This window comes from Castor canadensis, chromosome 12 (assembly GCF_047511655.1).
Source record: "Castor canadensis chromosome 12, mCasCan1.hap1v2, whole genome shotgun sequence".
NCBI classification, from domain to species: Eukaryota; Metazoa; Chordata; class Mammalia; order Rodentia; family Castoridae; genus Castor; species Castor canadensis.
In genome coordinates, this window is record NC_133397.1 from 26742268 (window position 1) to 26767199 (window position 24932).

The following is a 24932-nucleotide window of genomic DNA, read 5'->3' on the forward strand; positions in this document are numbered from 1 at the left end:
AATATGGTTTATGTACTTTCTATATAAGAATGAACAGAGAATTTTTAAACATGTTAAACTCACCCTAAGAAGAAAACTAAGGTAGAAAGGAGAAAAATGGAAGTGATGAACCAATTCGGAACACAATACATATATACATGGAAATGTCATAATGAAACTTTCGTATAGATATCTTAACCAAACACAAATGTCTTTTTTTCTCAAAAATTAGGTGCCGGAAGATAAAATAGGTCCTGTCTTGGGACTGATTCCAGTGGGAGGGGGAGGATATAAGGAAAAGGTGGAGGAAGGTGAATATGGTAAAAATGGTATGTACTCATGTAGGAAAATGGAAAAATGAGACCTGTTAAAATTATTCTAGGCATGGGGGGAAGTGGGTAAAGGAGAATAATGGAGTGGGTGACTTTAACTGAGATATATTGCAAGCACTTTTGTAAATGTCACGAAGTACTCCCAGTACAACAATCATAAGATAATAAAAAAATAAAATAGAGCATGATGCAAGTAGCCAAGCTTCCAAATTAAACCATTTACCCACCCACCCTTACTCTCTGGCTCTTTTAAGCATGAATTCAAAGTCAATAAGCATTGTATCTCTTCCAAGGAGTATGTAGTAATCAAGGCCGGCTCTCCACTGCAACAACTGCAAAGAATCAGAAGGTCAATGTAATCAAAGCTCATTCCTTGCTTGTGCTGCAGCCCAGTGTGCTCTAGGGTGATGCCATTCCACAGTTATCTTGGGACCCAGGATATTCCAGAGGATCTTCAGCATCTGGCCAGCAAAGGAAGGGCAGGGGACATTGCATAGGTTTTCTAAGGGTCAAGACAGACTGTGAATGACATAAATTATTCCTGCCTTCATTCCTTTGGCCCCATCCAACTACAAGGGAGTCTGGGAGGCATAACCTACTGGATTTCCTAGTGGGAAAATGGAAAGAGGTTTGGCTAACATAGAAAACAGGCAGAGTCTCTGTACAGCATGAAGTCCTGAAAACAAATAAGGATCTTCTGAACCAAATGACTTTGCTGTTGGAAAGGTAGAAGAAGTTCAAGACAGAAAGAGACACAGCAGTGAAGAGATGGAAAGAGAGTTCATTGGTCCAGGAGGCTGCACATCAATGCTGTGAAGTGACAGATGAGTTTCCCCTTCAGATCTCATGCCACATTACACACTGAGATTCAGTATCCCTGGTTTGGAATCACACCTCTTTAATTCCTCCCTCCACTTCTAATGTAAATTTTTAATTCTTTCATGTTCATTCTGATACTGAGACTGGTAAATGCTCTATAAATATAAAGCTTTCTGTCATTGCTAAGTACATATTAATTTGAGGAGGATTCTCATTGGAAAGAGTTAACTGAAATTGCAAATCCAAATTAAATCAAAGGGGAAAAAACTTTGAAATTACATATCTTGCATAGGCCAACTCATATTTAACTAAGTCTTCTTCAAATATAAATGTGATTGCTAAGATTATCAAGTCAATTGAAGACTTTTCACTATATGAAATTTTAGATTTCATTGTCAATCAAAATTAATTCAGGTTTTTTATATATAAATACAAAGTTTCCATGTATTGTATTTAGCTGTTTTGTATAGTAACAACTCTTTCCTTGACCTCACACCTTTTTTTTTATCTTCCTCCTTCCCATTTTTCTGCTTTCTATTAAGGTGAAGAGATGGTGAGCTATATTCACCATCTCTATGACCTTTTTCTCCTCCACTTTCCTTCTCCCCCACAGAAATAAACCTTAGGGAGGTTACCAGAGACCATCACATTTCCAACCCAAGAACCAATTTTTAGCTCTCTTCTTACTTGACAAATTAATCATTCCTTCCTTCTGGAAATACTTTCTTCACTGAGCTTCCATCACACCTCATTATCTTGGTTCTTCCACTTCACTGATTTATCCTGATTTTCCTTTGCTGTTTCTTTCCTCATCCTCTTGACCTCTAAATACTGGAATGCCCCCAAAGCTCAGTTGAGACCCACTCAACCATCTAAGTGAATCTCATCAGAAAATACTCTATTTCCAGAGAAATTCATGGTGTGAGGTTCTAGGTAGAACACAAATTTAGGGGCAACACTACTCTACACTTTTACCTCTAAATTTGTCCATACGGCTGTACCCATCACAAAGGCCATTATCTTCCCCCGGCAGCTACCTTGACACCAGATACCCATCACTGTGCCTTCTGGCTTTTATCAGCTTCTCTTGCCTAATGTTCCAGCCTGTAGACTATCTGGTCTTCTAGCTCCTAGACATCACTAATCTATCCTGACCTGCTGACAACCTAGTATAGAATAGAACACTTTCTTGAGTATTTTGCTTTCTAGATTTCAATCAAGAAACAAATGGGGTTGGCCGAGTGGCTCAAGTGGTAGAGAACCTGCCTGGCAAGCATGAAATCCTTAGTCCAAACTCCAATACTATTAAAAAAAAGAAGAAGAAAGAAAAGAAGAAAAGAAAATTATGGAGCTATCTACACAAAATATTATGGTGTCTTTCCAGCCAAGGAAACTACTTTTCAACTAATTCAATACCCCCTTCCTTAATAATTGTTTATATAAATTTTTTACAAAATATTATATATACAGATATAGATATAAATACACACAAAGATGTGTAACATGTATCACAACAGCATGAAATTTAAAGAAAGGGGAGGCAAGAGAAAATACAGGTACAGAATTAAAGTAGATGATGACTGAAGTGAGCAACCAGACTATGCAATGTCAGATATGCTTGTTGGAATAGGATAAAAATTTAACTGTGCACTTTTTTTTTCCTGGAGTGGACTTTGAGTCTGTGATTAGTGCTTATAAGTAAAGACATTAACACACACACACACACACACACACACACACACAACAATTGTTCAATGGGATTTTTATGGTTTCTAACTTGAAACAGAGTAGAGTATCTCCCCTGGGTCTTCACAGAAGAGGATACTGAGAAATGAAACAAACAGCATCCCTTGCAATATCCTTACAACAACCCCATGGAGTGAGATTCACAAGAATAGAAACTTAGTCATTTCTCAGAACAGTCTGTGCTATGGCTATACCATCAGTCAAGAATGGGCATGAGGTGATAAAGTGAGAGCACACAAGGGAGGTATGAGGATAGGTAAGACACCCAAAAAACTAGATAGCATTTGTTGCCCTCAACACAGAGAAACTAAAGCAGATACTTTAAAGCGACTGACGCCAATAGGAGAAGGGGACCAGGAACTAGAGAAAAGGTTAGTTCAAGAAGAATTAACTTAGAAGATAACACACATGCACAGGAAACCAATGCGAGTCAACTCCCTGTATAGCTATCCTTATCTCAACTACAAAAACCCTTGGTCCTTCCTATTATTGCTTATACTCTCTCTTCATCAAAATTAGAGATAAGGGCAGAATAGTTTCTGCCAGGTAGCGAGGGGTAAGGGAGGGTAAGGGAGGGAGGGGGGTGTGAGGGAGGGGGCAGGGGGAAGGGGGGAGAAATGACCCAAACATTGTATGCACATATGAATAAAATAAAAATTAAAAAAAAAAGAATGGGCATGAGGAACAGTAAAGCTATGTGTGAGAGAAAATATGGCAGGTCCAGGAACAGAGCTGCATTAGTCAACTCCAGAAATTGGTGTCTCCAGGAGTGGAGTTTAAAAGCCTAGAGAGAGACAGCTGTGAGACCAGTTCCCCATGAAGTCTTGGGAAAACTCAAGCCAAAGGGCTGGAAGGTCTTTCCCCTAATCCATGGCAAAATGTTGAGGAGCTGTGTCACACACTGTGTACAAAAGAGCAAAAATAAGAGAGATAGCAGATTTCTTGTTGAAAACAGTACAAGAAAGCTGACAATGGAACCATCTAAACAGCTAAAAGAAAACAGCTATCAGTCTAGAATGCTATCTCCTATAATGTTGTGTCTTCACAATAAATGAGAAGCAAGGAGATTCCAAGATGGTGACTAGAGGGAGGAAGCAGAAAGCGTGCTTCCTAAAGTAAAATCTTGGAAAGACGCTGGAGATACACCTTGCAGGAAAAGCCACCAAGATGAGGTAAAACTCCAACACTGCCACACCCCTAGCCCATGCATAGCATCCCCACTCCATGGTAAACGGAGAAACCAGGAGGGCTCCTGTGCCTCCAGACGCCAGCTCCTACCAGGTCAAGAGAAGCAGACCACCAGGTGAGCTAAGCAGCATGTGGTACTCCCACAAACAACCCTGGGCCAGATCAGCATAGCTGCCTGGACAGACCGACCCTCACCCAGGGAAAAAAGAGAAAAGAAAACAAACTAAATAATAAACAACAACAAAAAGACACGTAGCAAAGAGGGCAGGGTACCCTGAGCTCCAAAGAGTGGGGGAGGGGCAATTCCTCACAGAACTGTAAATAAACAAGCCAGCCTGAGAAGGCAGGAGTGGCGGCCCCCGCCCAGCAACCTTGGAGCAGGAAAGCTTGTAACAGTGACAGTCATGAGGAGGGTTCCACTGGAGAGCGGGGAAGGGGCACTCTCTCACAATCTGTAAATAAACAAGCCGACCAGAGAAGGCAGATGTAGCACCACCTCCCCAAGTGTACTTGCAGAAGGGAAAGCTTGTAAAAGTGGCTGTCACACCCAGGAGAACACAAAATAAACAAAGCCTGTGATGCTAGGTGAGTGTTAAGCTCACTCCTGGGATCTGCAATCAGTAAAGCCTCCAGCAACAGCAGGCTGACAGCAGTGGGCAGGTGAGCTGCAGCCTCAGACAGACATTCACAAAGCTGTCTCCAGACCCTTTTATTTTTTTCTCTTCCTTTGATGAGACAATGACAGAACTAGAACTGGAATCTGAAGGACTGAAACTGTATTGCATTTGAACTTGGGATTTTTGTTTTGGTTTGGTTTTTTGTTTGTTTTTTCTGTTTGCTTGTTTTGTTTTTTTGTTTTTTTCCCCTTTGATGAGACGATGACCAAACTACTTCTGAGACACTATCTCCAGGATTGGAGGCTGAGGGACTAACAACAAAATTATTAAGACTGAAACTTTATTGCATTTGAACGTGGGGTTTTGTTTTGTTTTGTTTTTCTCCTCTCTCTGTCTCTCTAAAGCCTGTTTAGCTTACCATTGATTAGTACACTATCTTTCCCTGTTTATTTCTTTGGTACTTTTTTTTGTTATTGTTTGTTTGTTTAGCTGTTTATTTGTTTGTTTTCCCCTTTTTCTTTACCTTCTTTACTTTCCCTCTCCTCGCACCCTTCCATTCTAGAGATCACCATTGTTATTATTACAAGCTAGGCAATACTGAATTACACAGAGTAGAGGGACAGTAACAATAGCAAGGGCAATGACGGGAAGACAGAAAAAAGGGGGAAACTGGTAATAAATTAATACAGGAACCAGAGAGAAATGAAGAAAACATATACTCAGATCCAGACTCCAACAAAACAAAGATAAACTATGCCAAAGAACCCAATGAGCCCACAAGAACACTCTGAAAGAAGAAATCCTGCAAGCAATCAATGACAATTTTATAGAGATGATACTGCATATGGTCAACCAAAATGTACAGGAGACACTCAAGAAATTCCAAGACAACAAAAATTTGAGAAAGCCCAAGAAGAAATAAAAGAAACTATAGAAGCACTGTATAAATACCAAAGTGAAACAAAGAACAAGATAAATAAAGAGATTAATGAACTCCGGACAAAAATAGACAATATTAAAGAGGAAGGGACTCAGGATATGGAAAACCACAGAAAAAAGAAGGAAACAGAAATGCAAAACAAAATGGAAGGCCAATGCAGAAGAATAGAACAAGAAGAAGACAGAATCTCAGAACCTGAAGATGAAATGGTAATTAAAGGAAAAACTGAAGAACTATTAGTTAAATAATAGTTTAACTAATAGTTTTAACTGTGAAAAGAAAATGCAAGAACTCACTGACTCCATCAAAAGACCAAACCTGAGAATTATGGGCATTGAAGAAGGAGAAGAGGTGCAAGCAAAGGGAATGTGTAATATGTTCAACAAAATAATTACAGAAAACTTCCCAAATCTAGAGAAATCTATGCCCATACAGGTGCAAGAGGCCTCCAGAAAACCAAACAGACCTGACCAAAATAAAACTACCCCATGGTACATTATCATTAAAACAACAAGTACAGAGACTCAAGAAAGAATATTGAAGGCTGTAAGAGAGATAAAACAAATAACATACAAAGGTAAACCCATCAAAATCACAGCAGACTTCTCAACAGAAACATTAAAAGCAAGAAGAACTTGGGGTGAGGTCTTCCGGGCACTGAATGAAAATAACTTCAACCCTAGGATACTCTACCCAGCAAAACTATCATTCAAAATAGATGGAGCAATAAAAGTCTTCCACGATAAGCAAAAACTAAAACAATATATGACCACAAAGCCACAACTAAAAAGATTCTTCAAGGGATTCTGCACACAGAAAGTGAAACCCAACATAACTATGAAAGGGCAGGCAGTACCAAACTACAGGGAAAGAAAAAGCAAGAAAGTAGAGAGTAACTTTGATTTAGGTACACACAATCAAACCTTTAAACAACTAAGACAACTAAATGACTGGAATCACCACATACCTATCAGTACTAACACTTAATGTTAATGGACTTAATTCCCCCATCAAAAGGCACCGCTTGACGAAATGGATTAAAAAGGAAGACCCAACAATTTGATGCTTACAGGAGACCCACCTCACCAACAGAAATAAGCATAAGCTTAGGATGAAAGGCTGGAAGATTTACCAAGCCAATGGCCCCCAAAAACGGGCAGGAGTTTCAATACTTATCTCTGACAAAGTAGATTTTAAACCTACATTGATCAAACGAGATAAAGAAGGACATTCCATGCTAATAAAAGGGGAAATAGACCAAAAGGAAATAATAATCATCAACCTGTATGTACCCAATGTCAATGCACCCAATTTCATCAAACATACCCTGAAGGACCTAAAAGCATATATTAACTCCAATACAGTAGTTGTGGGAGACTTTAACACCCCATTATCATCAATAGATAGGTCATCCAAAAAAAATCAATAAAGAAATCCTAGATCTAAAATATAGCATAGATCAAATGGACCTACTTGATGTCTACACAACATTTCATCCAACTTCTACACAATATACATTCTTCTCAGAAGTCCATGGAATCTTCTCCAAAATAGATCATTTCCTAGGGCACAAAGCAAGTTTCAGCAAATATAAGAAAATAGAAATTATACCATGCAGTCTATCTGATCACAATGCAATGAAACTAGAACTCAACAACAAAAATAAAGACAAAAAACAAACAAACAGCTGGAAACTGAATAACTCATTGCTTAATGAACAATGAGTCATTGATGAAGTAAAAGAACAAATAAAAAGTTCCTGGAAGTCAATGAAAATGAAAACACAACCTACCAGAACCTATGGGACACAGCAAAGGCAGTCCTGAGAGGAAAGTTTATAGCCATGAGTGCGTATATTAAAAAGACTGAAAGATCTCAAATCCATGACCTAATGCTACATCTCAAATTCCTAGAAAAACAAGAACAAGCAAATCCCAAAACAAGTAGAAGGAGAGAAATAATAAAAATAAGAGCTGAAGTCAATTAAAAAAAACCATCAAAAATCATGAAAAAACATACAAAGAATAAATGAAACAAAAAATTGGTTCTTCAAAAAAAATAAATGAGAGCGATAGACCCCTGGCAAACCTGACCAAAATGAGGAGAGAAAAAAACCCAAATTAGTAAAATCAGGAATGCAAAAGGGGAGATAACAACAAACACCATGGAAGTCCAGGAAATCATCAGAGACTACTTTGAGAACCTATATTCAAATAAATTTGAAAATCTTAAAGAAATAGACAGATTTCTAGATACATTTGATCATCCAAAACTGAACCAAGAGGACATTAGTAACCTGAATAGATCTATAACACAAAATGAAATTGAAGCAGCAATCAAGAGTCTCCCTTAAAATAAAAGTCCAGGACATGGACAAAGGTTGTAAACAACCTTTACAAGGAAAACTATAAACCTCTGAAATAGAGATTGAGGAAGACTATACTAAATGGAGAGATCTCCCATGCTCATGGATTGGTAGAATCAACATAGTAAAAATGTCTATACTCCCAAAACTAATCTACATGTTTAACACAATTCCCAACAAAATCCCAATTACATTCATCAAAGAGATTGAAAATCTACCGTTAAATTTATATGGAAACACAAGAGGCCATGAATAGCCAAGGCAATACTCAACAAAAAGAATAAGGCTGGAGGTATCACAATACCTGACTTCAAACTATATTACAAAGCAATAGCAATATAAACAGCATGGTACTAGCACAAAAACAGACATGAAGACCAGTGGAACAGAATAGAGAACCCAGATATGAAGCCACACAACCATAATCAACTTATCTTTGACAAAGGCACTAAAAACATATGATGGAGAAAAGACAGCCTCTTCAACAAAAACTGCTGGGAAAACTGGTTAGCAGTTTGCAAAAAACTGAAACTAGATCCATGTTTATCACCCTATACCAATATTAACTCAAAATGGATCAAGGATCTTAATATCAGACCCCACACTCTAAAGTTGGTACAGGAAAGAGTAGGAAATACTTTGGAAATAATAGGTATAGGCAAGAACATTCTCAATGGAACTCTCGCAGCTCAGCAACTAAGAGATAGCATAGATAAATGGGACCTCATAAAACTAAAAAGCTTCTGCTCAACTAAAGAAATGGTCTCTAAACTGAAGAGACCACCCACAGAGTGGGAGAAAGTATTTGTCAGCTACACATTAGACAAAGGACTGATAACCAGAATATATAGGGAACTTAAAAAACTAAATTCTCCCAAAATTAATGAACCAATAAAGAAATGGGCAAGTGAACCAAACAGAACTTTCTCAAAAGAAGAAGTTCAAATGGCCAAAAAACACATGAAAAAATGCTCACCATCCCTAGCAATAAGGAAATGCAAATTAAAACCACACTAAGATTCCACCTCAGCCCTGTTAGAATAGCCATCATCAGCAACACCACTAACAACAGGTGTTGGGGAGGATGTGGGGAAAAAGGAACCCACTTACACTGCTGGTGGTAATGTTAACTAGTATAACTACTCTGGAAAAAAATTTGGAGGCTTCTTAAAAATCTAAACATAGATCTACCATTTGATCCAGCAATACCACTCTTGGGGATATACCCAAAAGAATGCGACTCAGGTTACTCCAGAGACACCTGCACACCCATGTTTATTGCAGCGCTATTCACAATAGCCAAGTTATGGAAACAGTCAAGATGCCCCACTATTGAGGAATGGATTAAGAAAATGTATTTATACACAATGGAATTTTATGCAGCTATGAAGAAGAATGAAATGTTATCATTTGCAGGTATTTGGATGGAACTGGAGAACATTATTCTGAGTGAGGTTAGCTTGGCCCAAAAGACCCAAAATCATATGTTCTCCCTCATATGCGGACATTAGATCACGGGCAAACATAACAAGGGGATTGGACTTTGATCAGATGATAAAGTGAGAGCACACAAAGGAGGTATGAGGATAGGTAAGACACCCAAAAAACTAGATAGCATTTGTTGCCCTCAACACAGAGAAACTAATGCAGATACTTTAAAGCAACAGGGGCCAATAGGAGAAGGGGACCAGGAACTAGAGAAAAGGTTAGTTTGAGAAGAATTAATTTAGAAGGTAACACACAGGTACAGGAAAGCAATGCGAGTCAACCCCCTGTATAGTCCTTAATTCAACTAGCAAAAACCCTTGGTCCTTCCTATTATTGCTTATACTCTCTCTTCAACAAAATTAGAGATAAGGGCAAAATAGTTTCTGCCTGGAAGCGAAGGGGATGGGGGGGAGAGGGAGGAGGTGGGGTGGTTAAGGGAAGGGGCAGGGGGAAGAAATGACCCAAACATTGTATGTACATACAAATAAAATTTTTAAAATAAGTAAATGAGAAGCACACTTTCAGAAAAATGAAACCTGAGTAACTTCCTTGAGTGGAGTAAAAGAAGTTATTCAGGCAAGAGGAAAACATGACAACAAATAGAAATATGTCAACTCCCCAAAATAAAGAGCATCAAATATGGCAACTACATGGGTAAATATAGAGGATTTATATCCTTTTACTTTAAAATACTTATAATTAGCTGTTAAGACATAGGTTAAGGCTTTTATAGCATTGTACAAGTAAAATGCAATGGCATAAATGTCAAGAGGGAAGAAATAGAAGTATGTTATTTCAGATTTTTACAATATATATGAAATGATATACTATACCCTTAAAGTGAACTGATAAATTTAAAATATCTCCCATAAGCCTTCAAGCAAAGTAACAAAAGAAAGAATTATAGCTAATAGCCCACAAAGAATATAATTTTAAGAAAATAAAACTCAATCCAAAAGATAGAAGATGAACAGGAAATGGAAACAAACAATAGAGGGGCAAGGAGAAGCTAACAAGACAATGCTGTTAAAGCAAATTACATAAATGGTACCCTGATATAAATATTCTAACACTCAAATTAAAAAGTTGAAATTGTCAGAGGGGAGCAAAAAGCAAAATCCAACTGTGTGCTACCTCCAAATTCAACTATGTGCTACACATTCAATTTAAAAACAGAACAGATTGGAAGTAAGATATTAGAAAACTGTATGTTAGCTCTAGTAAAAAAAAAAAGCTGTAATGACTACATGAATATCAGACAAATGTAGATTTCAGACCAAAAAATATTTTCAAAGATAAAAAGGATTATTTCATTATTATAAAAGGATCAGTTCATCAAGCAGACCTAACAGTCCTAAATATTTATGTATATAATCATAGGGCTGCAAAATACATGAAGGAAAACTTGATCAAACTGTAAGAAGAAATAGTGTGGTAGTGTGCCTATCTAGCAAGCACAAAGTCCTAAGTTCAAAACTCCAGTACAACAAAAACAAATAAATAAATGACATAAAAAGTAGATAGAAAATTGATAGTATATAGAAGATTTGAAAAGCACTATCAATCAAATCAACCCAGGGACATTTTTAAAACACCCCTCCTCACAGCAATAGATCCGTTCTTTCAATTTACACAGAACATTTACCAAAATAGATCAAATTCTGGGCCGTAAAACAAGTTTTAAATTCAACAAATTTTAAAAGATTTAAGTCATATGAAGTGTGTTCTCTATCCCTACTGGTATTAAAGTAGAAATTCATAACAAAATATTTGGAAAATCCATAAATATTTGGAAATGAAATAACACCCTTCTAAATGACCCATGGGGTAAGAAAAGAAATCAAAAGAAAAAATATTTTAAATGAATTTATGAGGTACATAAAACATATCAAGAAAAAGTGAGAAGATATAAATTACCATTATCAAAACTTAGAAGGGCTGGTGAGTAGCTAAAGTGGTAGAGTGCCTGCCTGACAAACACAAGGCCTTGAGTTCACAGAGAGAGAAAAAGAGAGAAAGAGAAAGAGAGAGAGAGAGATCGGAGGGGGAAGAGAGAGATGGCATCGTCACAAATTCAACAGATACTAATAGTATATTTGTATGGAGACTTTTCCAGGTACTATGATTTCATTTTAAGAGCTCTTCAACATTTAACTCAAAGGAACAATATGAAAATGGCAATTTCAGAAGCTGATGGTGACACAGGGCTGGGTGAGGGGATCTCATACTGCAGGACAGCTTTTGAAATCTCTCAAAGAAAAGAAGATTTATATGAATGTCTTGATCTCCATTGAGTTTGTAAAGTATCTTCTTAAACCTTATAATATCAATATTATTTCTTCTACTAGAGATATGAGTTAAATCATCAAATGTTATTAATGTAAGAAAAATGTAAACACAAAGTATGTTATTCATGTAAATTTATATCCCAATCATTGCCGATATTAATCCATATTTATTGATGTAGATTTGAGTATAATATTTATGTGATTTTTTAATTACACATTTTTACTTAGAACCAATACAGATATCGTCCATACAACTAATATTTTTGAAGTATACATAATTAGGTTGATTACAAGTAAAGAACCTTCCCTGAGAAAATGAAACACAGAATAGGCAAATTTTGAAGCATTGAAGTGAGATCGTGTACTAGTGTTAAAAAGAAGGCAGAGAGAAACAGAAACTATACACAAAAGGATCTTGGATGGTTTGTGGTCAGAACAATTGTCAAAAGCAAAGGACTTTAAAGCAACTGAGGCCAATAGGAGAAGGGACCAGGGACTAGAGAAAAGGTTAGTTTGAGAAGAATTAACCTAGAAGGTAACACCCACGCACAGGAAATCAATGTGAGTCAACTCCCTGTATAGCTATCCTTATCTCAACTAGCAAAAACCCTTGTTCCTTCCTATTATTGCTTATACTCTCTCTTCAACAAAATTAGAGATAAGGGCAAAATAGTTTCTGCCGGGTAGCGAGGAGTAGGGGCGGGTAAGGGGGTGAGGGGGGTGTGAAGGAGGGGGCAGGAGGAAGGGAGGAGAAATGACCCAAACATTGTATGCACATATGAGTAAAATAAAAAATTTTTTAAAAATCAATAGGCAGTCAATTTTTGGGTTCTTTGCAGTATCCTTCCTGCCTTCTTACTGTCCCATGCCAGTCCCCTTCAGGACCTCCCAATGGGTGTGCCCAGCTCAGTCCTTCTGTCTTTCCAGAACAGGCACCATTGGGAGAAGCCCATGGTTGTCCAGCCATTGTGGTTACTGAGTATTTTTGAGGAACATTATTAGGAAGCCCACATGATCCAAACTCTAAATCACTTTCCCTAAAACCCCTCCATCAATAACAAATAACTGCTAATTTGTATCTAACTATCTTATTACTGTTCTCTCAATTGGTTCTGAACTTAGTAAAGATGAATTCCACTTTGGGGACCCATCAAAACTCTACCCACTATCTGACCGTTGTCACATGCACACTCAAACACAGACAGGCACTAGGACCCTCGGTATGTTTCAGTGTCCCCTCAGGCTCCCTTTCTCCTCGATTTACATTTTCCCACCTGTCAGGTACTCTTGTTCTGACATTGCCACCACCCAGGTTTCACACAGAAATGATAACAGGCACACAGCAATGGCTCTTTCCTGCCTTCCTTCTGAGGACAAGCACCAGATTTTATACTTCTTTCCTGTCTCCCATAAGTCCTGGCACAGCTCTGAATATGCAGAGCTCTGATAATGGTCAGGAGCCCTGGGTTCAAGCCTTGTTCTCCCCTTCCTGGACATGGAATTTGGTAGATGTCAGTTCACCAATCTAGATCCCTGTTTCCTCGTTTTGTGTGTTCTTTTTCAGTGACATTAAGTTAGATTTAAAATGAGTAAGAAGTCGGTCCTTTCTGCCATTAGCTATATGTTCCTTCAGATGTATTTATGATGTCATCCTATTTAGGACAAAAACTCCAGGGTTCCTATTATTTCCCATAAGAATCAAATTGGATGCTTGGACTTGGAACCCAAGAATTCCCAGAAAACAATATTTACTATCAAGTCTTCAATTAAGCATAACAAAATTTTTCTAAAGTGTGTCCACACTAATGCAGAAACTTTAAAATGACAGAGGCCAGTAGGAGAAGGAGACCAGGAACTAGAGAAAAGGTTAGTTCAAGAAGAATTAATTTAGAATGTAACACACGTACAGGAAATCAATGCGAGTCAACTCCCTGTATAGCTATCCTTATCTCAACTAGCAAAAACCCTTGGTCCTTCCTATTACTGCTTATACTCTCTCTTCAACAAAATTAGAGATAAGGGCAAAATAGTTTCTGCCTGGTAGCAAGGGGGTAGAGGAGAGAGGGAGGGGGCAGGGGAAGGGGGGAGAAATGACCCAAACATTGTATGCACATATGAATAAAAGAAATAAAATAAATAAATAAATAAAGTGTGTCTACTTCTTTGCTATAGAATTTAACCAAATTTTATTATAGAATTGCCATAGCACTGAATATAAAGCTATGTCATCCATAGTTTTATTAAGGAGGCAATGATAAACTATCACCACAAGTCAAATCTGGCCCACTGTTTTTGTAAATAAAGTTTTATTGGAATACAAGCACATTCATTTGCTTACAAAATACAGCTGCTCCCTGCTATATCAGCAAAGGTGAGTTTATTGCAATAGAGACCAAATGGCTGCAAAACCAAAATAGTTACAATCTCACTTTTTACAGAAAACGTTTGCTGGAGTCAACCATGATAGCACACACCTGTAATTTCAGCTGAAGCAGAAGGATCTCAAATTCCAGACCAGCATGGGCTGCATTACAAGACCCTGTGTCAAAAAAGAAAGCTGCTGACCCTATTCTGAAAACAGTCTTTCAGTAAACCTTAATTGCTCAACACTGGGCCTCATGAATGTCCTTAACACATGACTAAATAATCACTTATCTCATGTGGGCTTTTCTTCTTAATCTGTGAGAAGTGAGATTTGTCTGTTGTATCCAATGTAGACATTACTTATTGTGATTCTCAGAAAATCAACACTTTCCTACATATCTTAGTGAAATTTGAGACATCTTGCACCTCTTTGGAGACAAATGATACATTGGCAGGGCCAGGAGACTCAGATCCCAACCTCCACTTTGCTCCTCACTGTGTCAACCTCTTGTGCTTTGCTTCAGTTAAGTGCAGAAGCTGGACAGGCAAGGACTATGTCTTCTCAGAATAATTATGATCCAGTGTGCAAAGCACCAGAATGGCATCACAGTGAGATTCAGAGAGAAGAGATTTAGTCAAGGCTTCCTGGAGGAAATGATGGTGGACCTGAGTCTTAAAAGATGAAGAGGAATCTGTGCTGCTGGAGAATTGATTGACAAAGCAAAAAGGCATCTGATTAAGCCATCACTTTCTTTTGCTGATTAGGAAACTGTCTCAGTATCAAAACCCCAGAAAAGATCTCTTGGAACTCGAAGAAATTGTAATGTTTGCATTCCACCTTTTGGGAAGAAAATATATTTCTTTTTCTTTTTCGACAATTATCAAGGTCACATCCAAGAAGATATCGGTTACCACAGGCATTTAAGTGGTGTGATGACCAATACATATATAAGACACCAAGACTTCTTGGGCAAGTGAAGGTCAACCAGAGAGTCTGGACAAATAGGCGTTCCCAGGCTACAGTGGAGGTCAGCAAGAGGTGAAATAACTCAGACGTCAAATGACTTGGCAGTAGGATTAGACAACATGCTTAGGCAGCAGTCGTTTTCGTGTGGCTAAACAATTCTAACACTTGCAACAATAGATTCTGAATGGGGGGCAATGAAACGAGTTGACCTATCTATGCCCTCTCAGCAGTAATCATTCCTATATAATTGCTAGCACTCCCACAATGCTGTCTGTACTATTATTGCAAGTTGAGTTCATTTATGTATTCAACACATTTTAGTGAATACCAACTATATATCATCAGTTTTCTGTACTCTGGAAGTGCAGTCATGATGAAATTAGACCAAACAAACTTGCCTTTGGGTAGCTTTCAGTCCAGTATGTTATTCTTGTATTGAGAAGAGTGCAATGAATTTTAACTTCTATACCTTGGGACAGACTGCTGTACTGAACAGACCCCAAGGGTCATTTTGCAAAAGAGCTTGAGCCAAACCTGAGCAATTCTTCCTGCTAAGATCTTCTCCCTCCATTGATTCATCTGTATAGCAAAGCACAGGACAAAGTAATGCCGAGATGCTTTGTGCTTAATTCACACTCATTATCAAGCCAAGTGACTCAAATTCTCAAAGCAGATATATATCAAGACCCTAAAGAATGCTCAGTTTTTTAATCATTTCTAGGATTTTTTTTTTTTTTTGGTGTTGGGGGTTAAACCTAAGGTCTCACACATACTAAACAGGTATCTAACCACTGAGCTGCACTCCAGTCCCACTTCTGGGAATCTTGATTAAGAAAATAATCCAAGCTTCAGAAAATAATTTACATGCAAAAATTCACATCACAGCTTCATTTAACCTAGCCATAAAAAAAATTGAATTACAACTGTACAGCTGTAAATGACTAGATAAGCTGTTTTTACATAAGATGAAATAACAAGCAGCCACTAAGATAATATTTACAGTCTGTGATAATGTGGGAAAATACCTATAAAATGTTAGATAATCAGGAAGATCAAAAAATTGTTAAGAGTAAGCAGAAAGCAAGACATGAGCAAGAAAGGAAATCCCCCATATTTGAGACACTCCAAATGTAACAAGCACCCTGGACTTATGATTAGTCAAACCCTCCTACAGGAGGCCCACCATCAGACAACATCAATCTGTTGTGGCTCATTTAGGCCAGGTTAAGGGTGGACCCAAAAGTTTGCACCAAGAGATTTTCCCCAACACATTATCTAACAAAGGACCAAAACAATGAGAATTTGGGGCAGTAGGGCTTTCTCTCCAGAACTACCCACCTCACATCTCTTCAGAGGCATCCTATCACTTTTAATGAAAGCCTCCTTCTTTTCTCTTTCTCTATGGTGCTATCCTTTGCCTGCTTCTTCTCCTTCTCCTGCCTTTGGGACAGTGTTCTAATTTTAGACACTGTACCCAAAGAATCAAAGTCATTACAACACCATCACACCCACGGACTACTGCAAATGAGCAACATTTTTAGTGTCATGACTGCCTTCCACTAAGGAATGTTCTCATCTTTGCCCCCACTATGGGCTGGAGGTGACATTTTGCTTCTCTTTCCTAACTCCTGCTCCCTGCTGCCACAGCCACTACTCACTTCCTACCCAACCATGAGCACCTTCTCTTACCGCATAAACCCAATTGCCAATCACATTTGTCTCTTCTACATCCCCAGTCACTGATGGGCAAGGGAGCTAGCCAGGAGCATGCCTCCCCATGCCACATCTTCTGTCAGCTGCTCAGCTTATTGCATCTGGGCAAAAAAAAATATATTCCTTCTATTCCTTTCCAAACTCTTAAAAAACAGGACCTTAAGAGAGTGTCCAGGCTAAGCTCAGCCATGCCTTCTAAATCTTTTAGTTGCTTAAATTAAACCAGAAGAGTCTTATTGGCACTAACTCCTGTCTGGCCTCCCCCCACCCCCCCACAGGTAAGCTCAGATCAGACCAACTGAAACAAATCTCATCCTAGGGATGAGGGACACTTAAAGCTAAACCACAGCATGGTTAATCCATAATGTCTTCAGAGAAAAATATTCAGAGCCAAGGGGAAAAGTTGTCAAAATCAAAAGGGAGTCACTTGTCCCAACTCTTCCAAAAGTCTCTAAATCTGAGAGGTTATGGAGAAAGGGCTCTTATGCATAATTGCCTAACACTGAAGCTCTTCTACCAGACAGCTCCACAGAACAGATAAAGTCATCACTTTGGCAAAAATCTTCCATTTAACTAGAGATTGGGCATTTCAAAGGTGATATCAATTCAATCTCCATGGATGGCTGACATTTTTAAATGAGCACATCAACTTACCCAGAACAATACAATAAAAGATTATTAAAGCCTTCCATGACTCCTGTCATTTTGGGAAAGCATGCCCTACTTAGAGGGGAACAACTCTTTTTCTGGACAAAGCTTAGCCAAAACCATTCTTCAAGTTAAAGCCTGCCTCCTCTGCTCTGTAACCCACAGAGGACCCAATTCCTCAGTAGACTCATTCTATTCAAAGGCAAGGGAACATTCCTTGGGGAAGATTGGCAACTTGATTTCACCCAAATGCCTCCAGTCCATGGCTTTAAGTATCTCCTCTAAAGGGACATTCTGTTTGATACTAAAATGTTAAAACATATTTTAGAAAGTACAAGCCCAAGTATTCCAGAATGGAAATGCAATCCCCTACCAAACCTGAAGAATCTAACTTTTATCCACCTGGGAGTCAAACACTCATTAAAATCTAAAGGCGGGTGGGGTGTGGCTCAAGTGGTAAAGCACCTGCATAACAAGCATGAGACCCTAAGTTCAAACTTCAGTACTGCTAAAAAAGAATGGAAAGAATGGATCTCCAGGACCCCACTGAGGCCCTCTGGAAGAACACTTATACTGTATTGCTGTCTATCCCCATAGCAATCAAGGTGCCATAAGTACCCAGTTAAATGTGTATTTCCAGAGTCAAGCCGGCAGCCAACTGAGAGACTCAAGACACACTAATCCCTTCCTCGTATACCTGTGAACCAGTTCAGGACCTTAAATATCTCTTCAAAAGACATTTAGATAAGTCTCCTAATGAACTAAGCCACCCTCCGTGTAAGGCTAGAAGTGAATTTATTCTGTTCTATTGTTCTTGATCACCTGCAACTTGATCTAACTCTCTGGGCTTCTCCCATTGATGTCACCCTCTGTATCCAAAACAAGTATGGGTTCTCCTTCTTCAGGGCAATCTTATGTACTTCACCCCTTTGAAAGTTTCCTGGGTCTTGTTCTAACTACTCTTCTAATACTTCTGCTTGTTTTCTTCAGCCCCCTAAATCTCAGTGCACTCACCAAATTCTATTCCTTTCACATATAAAGTATCTTGGTCCTGTGACAATATCAACAATTACCACAAATCCTCTTTTCCTTCTGGATGAAATGACCCTCTTATCCTAATTGTTGTCTCATGAAACCAACTGACAGTCAACCTCACTCCCAACTTCCCTCATGTCAGGATGCTCTTGGGGTCCCTTCCTCATCTCCTGACAGAGAACAAGGCTCCCATCCCTAACCAACCCTACATATCTTCATCAGGAAGTACTTAGATGATCATCAATGCCCCTTTTTCCCTAAAAGATTTTATAGCTAGGAGTCCTTTTTTTATTTTATTTTATTGTTTTATTATTCATATCTGCATACAAGGCTTGGGTCATTTCTCCCCCCTGCCCCCACCCCCTCCCTTACCACCCACTCCACCCCCTCCCTCCCCCCCACCCCCTTAATACCCAGCATAAACTATTTTGCCTTTATCTCTAATTTTGTTGTAGAGAGAGTATAAGCAATAATAGGAAGGAACAAGGGTTTTTGCTGGTTGAGATAAGGATAGCTATACAGGGAGTTGACTCACATTAATTTCCTGTGCGTGTGTGTTGCCTTCTAGGTTAATTCTTTTTGATCTAACCTTTTCTCTAGTTCTTGGTCCCCTTTTCCTATTGGCCTCAGTTGCTTTTAAGGTATCTGCTTTAGTTTCTCTGCGTTAAGGGCAACAAATGCTAACTAATTTTTTACCTATCCTCATACCTCCCTTGTGTGCTCTCGCTTTTATCATGTGCTCAAAGTCCAATCCCCTTGTTGTGTTTGCCCTTGATCTAATGTCCACATATGAGAGAGAACACACGATTTTTGGTCTTTTGGACCAGGCTAACCTCACTCAGAATGATGTTCTCCAATTCCATCCATTTATCAGCGAATGATAACATTTCATTCTTCTTCGTGGCTGCATAAAATTCCATTGTGTATAGATACCACATTTTCTTAATCCATTCGTCAGTGGTGGGGCATCTTGGCTGTTTCCATAACTTGGCTATTGTGAATAGTGCCACAATAAACATGGGTGTGCAGGTGCCTCTGGAGTAACCTGTGTCACAGTCTTTTGGGTATATTTCCAAGACTGGTATTGCTGGATCAAATGGTAGATCAATGTTTAGTGTTTTAAGTAGCCTCCAAATTTTTTTCCAGAGTGGTTGTACTAGTTTACATTCCCACCAACAGTGTATGAGGGTTCCTTTTTCCCCACATCCTCGCCAACACCTGTTGTTGGTGGTATTGCTAATGATGGCTATTCTAACAGGGGTGAGGTGGAATCTTAGTGTGGTTTTAATTTGCATTTCCTTTATTGCTAGGGATGGTGAGCATTTTTTCATGTTTTTTGGCCATTTGAATTTCTTCTTTTGAGAAAGTTCTGTTTAGTTCACTTGCTCATTTCTTTATTGGTTCATTAGTTTTGGGAGAATTCAGTGTTTTAAGTTCCCTATATATTCTGGTTATCAGTCCTTTGATGTGTAGCTGGCAAATATTTTCTCCCACTCTGTGGGTGTTCTCTTCAGTTTAGAGACCACTTCTTTTGATGAACAGAATCTTTTTAGTTTTATGAGGTCCCACTTATCTATGCTATCTCTTAGTTGCTGCGCTGCTGGGGTTCCATTGAGAAAGTTCTTACCTATACCTACTAACTCCAGAGTATTTCCTACTCTTTCCTGTACCAGCTTTAGAGTTTGTGGTCTGATATTAAGATCCTTGATCCATTTTGAGTTAATATTGGTATAGGGTGATATACATGGATCTAGTTTCAGTTTTTTGCAGACTGCTACCAGTTTTCCCAGCAGTTTTTGTTGAAGAGGCTGCTATTTCTCCATTATATATTTTTTAGCTAGGAGTCCTTGAGGGGGAAATTCAGAGTAGGCAGATAGCCATACATAAGCAGGAAAGGGAACTGCCTCCACCTGAGACATTCCAAATATAACAAGCACCCTGGACTTATGATTAACCAACACCTTCCCATACAGGGGTCCCACCACCTTCCCATACAGGGGTCCCACCACAAGCAACATGTACATCCACTGTGGCCCATTTAGGAAGAGTTCAGGACAGATCTAAAAGTTTGCACCTAGAGATTTCCTCCAAACCAATGCCTAACAGAGGACCCAAACAATGAGAACTTGGAGCACCCAGCTTTTCTCTCCAGAACTGCCTACCTCACATCTCTTGCAAAACATACATTTAATGAAAGCCTCTTTTCACCCCCCAAAAAATCTATTTCTCTATTGTGCTTTCCTTTGCTTATCCTTCTTTTCTTACCTTTGGGGCAGTGTTCTAATTTTAGACACTGTACCCAAAGAACTAAGGTCATTACAAACCTGAAAAAACACTATCTGTCCAATTCAAGAAACATGTAGATAAGACTACATGAGTGAGAGAGAGGGAGATCGTATTAGTGGATCTGTCTGAGGGGACTACTGGAGGTCAGAGAGGAAACAAAAATGTTAGAGAATGAAAAATAGCGAAACATTTCATTTATATATGAATGTAATATAAGACTGTAAGTTGTTGAATGGTAGGGGAGCAGGGTGATAGAGAAAGAGTAAGTGATGGGGGGTTTGATTGGATTAAAGCACAATATATACATGTTTGAAATGCTGGTGTGAAAAACCCTTGGACTCTCAGTATACACTTTTTAAAATATGAAGGACAGAAGGGTAAAACAGGTCTTTTCTGCAGGTGGGTCCCAGTGGGAGAGGGGAGGGCCTAAGGTAAAGGTAAGCAAGGGTGAATGTGGTGGATGTATTTGTATTAATATATGGAAACAGAAGACTAAAACTTGATGAAATTGTTCTAAGAAGTGGGGAGGAAGAAGGATGGAGGGTGTAAATCTAACTAAGATATATTATAAGTTAATGCATAGCTATCACAATGTATCCTCCTACACAACTATTGTATGCTAATAAAAATAGTAAAAAATAAACATGTAAAATATACTAAGAAAGATAAAAGATGATAGAAATGTTCCAAATCATTAGTAATTAATATTAAATTTTTAAGTTTTTATCAATAATCTATTATTTATTAACTATTTTTCAAATTTTCCATTTTTTTCCTTTAGCGTGCATTTGCTTTTTTATTATTAAAGCAAGAATAATTTTAAGCCTATAGCTTTGTTTCTTTTTTTCATTTTTATTAAGATATAGTCCTTCTACAGGGGGGATTCATTATGATGATTCTAAATAGCTTTATATTGTACATTGGTTAGATCTCTCCCACCATCTCCTCAAGCCTATGGTTTTTAGAAAGCAAGCATGAGGTAGCAGAGCAAGTATAAAACATCCTATCATGGTATCTAAGAGCCTGAGATATGGATCCAAATTGCCTGGTCTGGACTCTGATTCTTCAAGATACAGTGTGACCTTGAAGTCTGATTCCTCAAGTTACTTTATGACCTTAGGCAAGTTACTAAACCTTTTTTTATTGTGCCAGTTTTCTATTTGGAAATAGTGCCTACTAACCAGTTGGTTAGAGGACTAGTAGATAGTTCACGTAGGATGTTTGGTGCAGAGTAAGCACTCAGGAGGCACTCAAAATTCTAATGTTCCAGAGGACTGAAAAAAGAATCTGATGCTTTATAGACAAGTAACTCAGAATTATGCTTTCAGTGGACAATTTTTCTTCAGACAATATTCATCCCCAAATCCTCTCATAATATTTTAGAATTTCCTCTAAAAAAGGCAGACAGTATGTACATATTTGTTTTATGAATAATTACTTCCTCATTTTTAATGCATAGGCCATAATTTATTGTGCAAAGTACTTTCTGGTTTTAAAAACAAGTCTAGAATCATAAGATTGTCAGAAAACACCATTACATAATATGAAATGACCTCATAAAATACTGCTTATGGTACTGAGAGTAGTTAATTTGGAGATTAAAATAATTGTTGACACAATCATATTTTTCTGTCAAATGTATATTTCAAAATCAGTGAAATCAAAAGCTGGTTTTTTACCTCTTGTATGCAATATCCTTCTATCTGGACAAATTAAGCCATCTCAATCTGGGGAAAATAAAGTGACTGATAACTACCCTAGATCTTGTCTACAACAGGCTTTTCGTAAGTATTTATTGGAAAAATATAAACTTCATCACTGCTTGCCAACAATTCTCTTTTGAAAGTGAGAATTCAGTTAAAATTGCATCATTATTAAATCATGACTAATAAAGAAGACCCAGAGAATAAAAGGGGAGTAAGGAAAGACAGTGAAATTTGTGTCACTGACACTTCCTTCCCCAGAAATGAAGTGTCACTTTCCTTTAAGAAAGAGAACATTGTGCCCTTCCTACAACGTTCCCAGAGGCGTTATTTATACTAATTTCTAATCTCAGTTTCCTTGATCTTCCAACCCTAGGAATCCTCCACTCGTAATAAGCAGAGTGCTTTTGTTCACATCTTGATTTGGTTTGCAATCTTTAGCTGCCAGTGGACTCTGTTTTCTCATTGCAGGAATATCTACCTACTTTAAACAGCTGGAGGACCTTGAACCAGACACTCATAGGCTCAGCTGTGAATTATGCTAGCCCTTATCTATTTCATCTTCATTCAGTCACATAGCCTTACTTACCCTTTGTTTCTTTGTATAGTGACTGTAATAAGGACATATCGCACAAGGATACAATGGAGCCAAATGAGACAATAGATACTAAATGATTGAGCACGACAAGCAACGTAGTAACGTGCTCTTTCTTTCCCCTGGGAGTCTTGGTCCGCAGTCATTCTTTGAATCCTGATATGCTTAATATCTCTTTTCTGTCTTTCCTTCCTATACTAGAAAAGCAAAGTTCTCCTGAACTCGGAATTTTTCATCTATAACATTTGAGCTCTTGGTCAACTTAGACTTACTCGCAATTCAAGTCCTGAGAGACCCGGAAAAGTGGATGAGTTAGTGGTGAGCTCAGACCCTTTCGGGTGGTGCCTAAGAAGCCAAGACCCAGGCTTAACCCAGAGGGACTGTATTGTACTTCCTTCCCACCTGTGAGTTGGAGTCTGGGCTCTGCCCATCTCCCTCCTGAGAACCCGCAAAGACTAAGCTGATCAGAACCTCTAAGCTGAGTTGCCTTCGGGAAGTATCAACGCCCAAGTCTCTCCCAAGATCCCAGAACCAGCCTGATACCACTCTTCACAAGAAAGATGAAATCAGAGGGGTGAAATCAGCACTGCAGGCGAACACAGAGCGTGCACCACTGGAGGAGAAAAGCCCAGGCCCAGGGCACCGCCCAGCCAGAGCTTTCCGGAGCGCCCTCGACCTGGCGAACCTCCTTCTCCTGCGCTGCCCGAAGGTCTGAAACAAGTGAGAGAGGCGCGGGACCCGGGATGGGAGGGTTGACGAGGGGGAGAGTGAAGGTGACGTTAGTCGCGCGGCTGCTTTGCAACTCGCCCTCGTCCAAGTCCTGGCCTCGCCAGGTGCACCCGGGTCCAAGCAGCGGTCCGCGCCGCCACTCGACGCCCTCGGTGCTGCGCGACCGCGACGCGCCCCTGAGCGCGGAGAGCCGGGCAGGGCTCTGCCCTCCGCGCGCACAAGGGGAAAAAAAACTACCTGTGGAAGTAATGCGCGCAGAAGAGACCGAGGAGCACAGTCCCCGGCGGTCCGAAGAGCGAGCCGGGCTGCCAGGCGAGAATCCCTGCGGACACTATGAACGAGGGCAGCTCCTGCAGGAACCAGGCGGCGCCGGCGGGCAGGCTGCTGGCCCCCGGCTCCAGGATCCAGTGCTTCCCGTAGGTGGAAGGCTCCGCGAAGTACAGAATCATCGCACCAGAGGCGACCAACGCGGCGCTACCTGCCAGTACCGGGCTCTCCTGGCACTCAACGGGCATCGCGCCGCGTTCACAGCCGGTGGCCGCCGCCCGCTCACAGGAGAGCGCGGCCCCCACGGCTCCTTTATGGAGCACGAGACGCCACCCCCATCCCGTGTCCGCCTCTTCGGCCTTGATTCCCGCCCCTCGGTCATGCCTCCCACCTTGGGACGGCCCTGGCAGCAATGCCCCTGGCAGCGATGCCCGTTTCGCAGGTCTGGCCCTTCGCGCTGCAGCCAGCGCACAGATTGAGGGCAAACGGAGGTTTTCGTGCAACCAGAGGGTCCTAGGGTCCCTTTCTCCGCCGCAGCACCTGGCCTCTCCACCGCGTTCCGCTTGTCCCGCCTGTAGACGGCCCCTGGATGACCCATCAGCTTCTGGGACCAAGCAATCAGAAAGAGAAAACCACCGGTGGCTTTTCCGTTCCGCCACACACCCTCAGTGCTATGGCCACACAGCCCCTACCTTCGAATTCCCAGGCCAGGACCTCCCCAACTCCCCCAGTCCCCTACTACCCTCCACTCCCCAACGACCCCATCCAACCCCGGACCCGGCATTCTGACGCTTCTAACGTCCACCGTTCCCCACTAAGCAGCAGTGCCAGCTCCGTCCCGCCACGCCTCTACCCCACCCTCA

The 24932-nt window shown here is 39.9% G+C and overlaps 1 protein-coding gene across 1 annotated transcript in view; it reads right to left on the reverse strand.

Annotated features, from left to right (window-relative positions):
- The window catches only part of Srd5a2 (steroid 5 alpha-reductase 2), a 42325-nt gene extending 17954 nt beyond the window's left edge, over window positions 1-24371 (reverse strand). The window contains exon 1 of the mRNA XM_074049453.1: window positions 24040-24371. Coding sequence (XP_073905554.1) covers window positions 24040-24317 — 278 coding nt within the window. The 5' untranslated portion in view covers window positions 24318-24371. The remainder of the gene's footprint in view (window positions 1-24039) is intronic.
- Window positions 24372-24932: the final 561 nt, after the last annotated feature.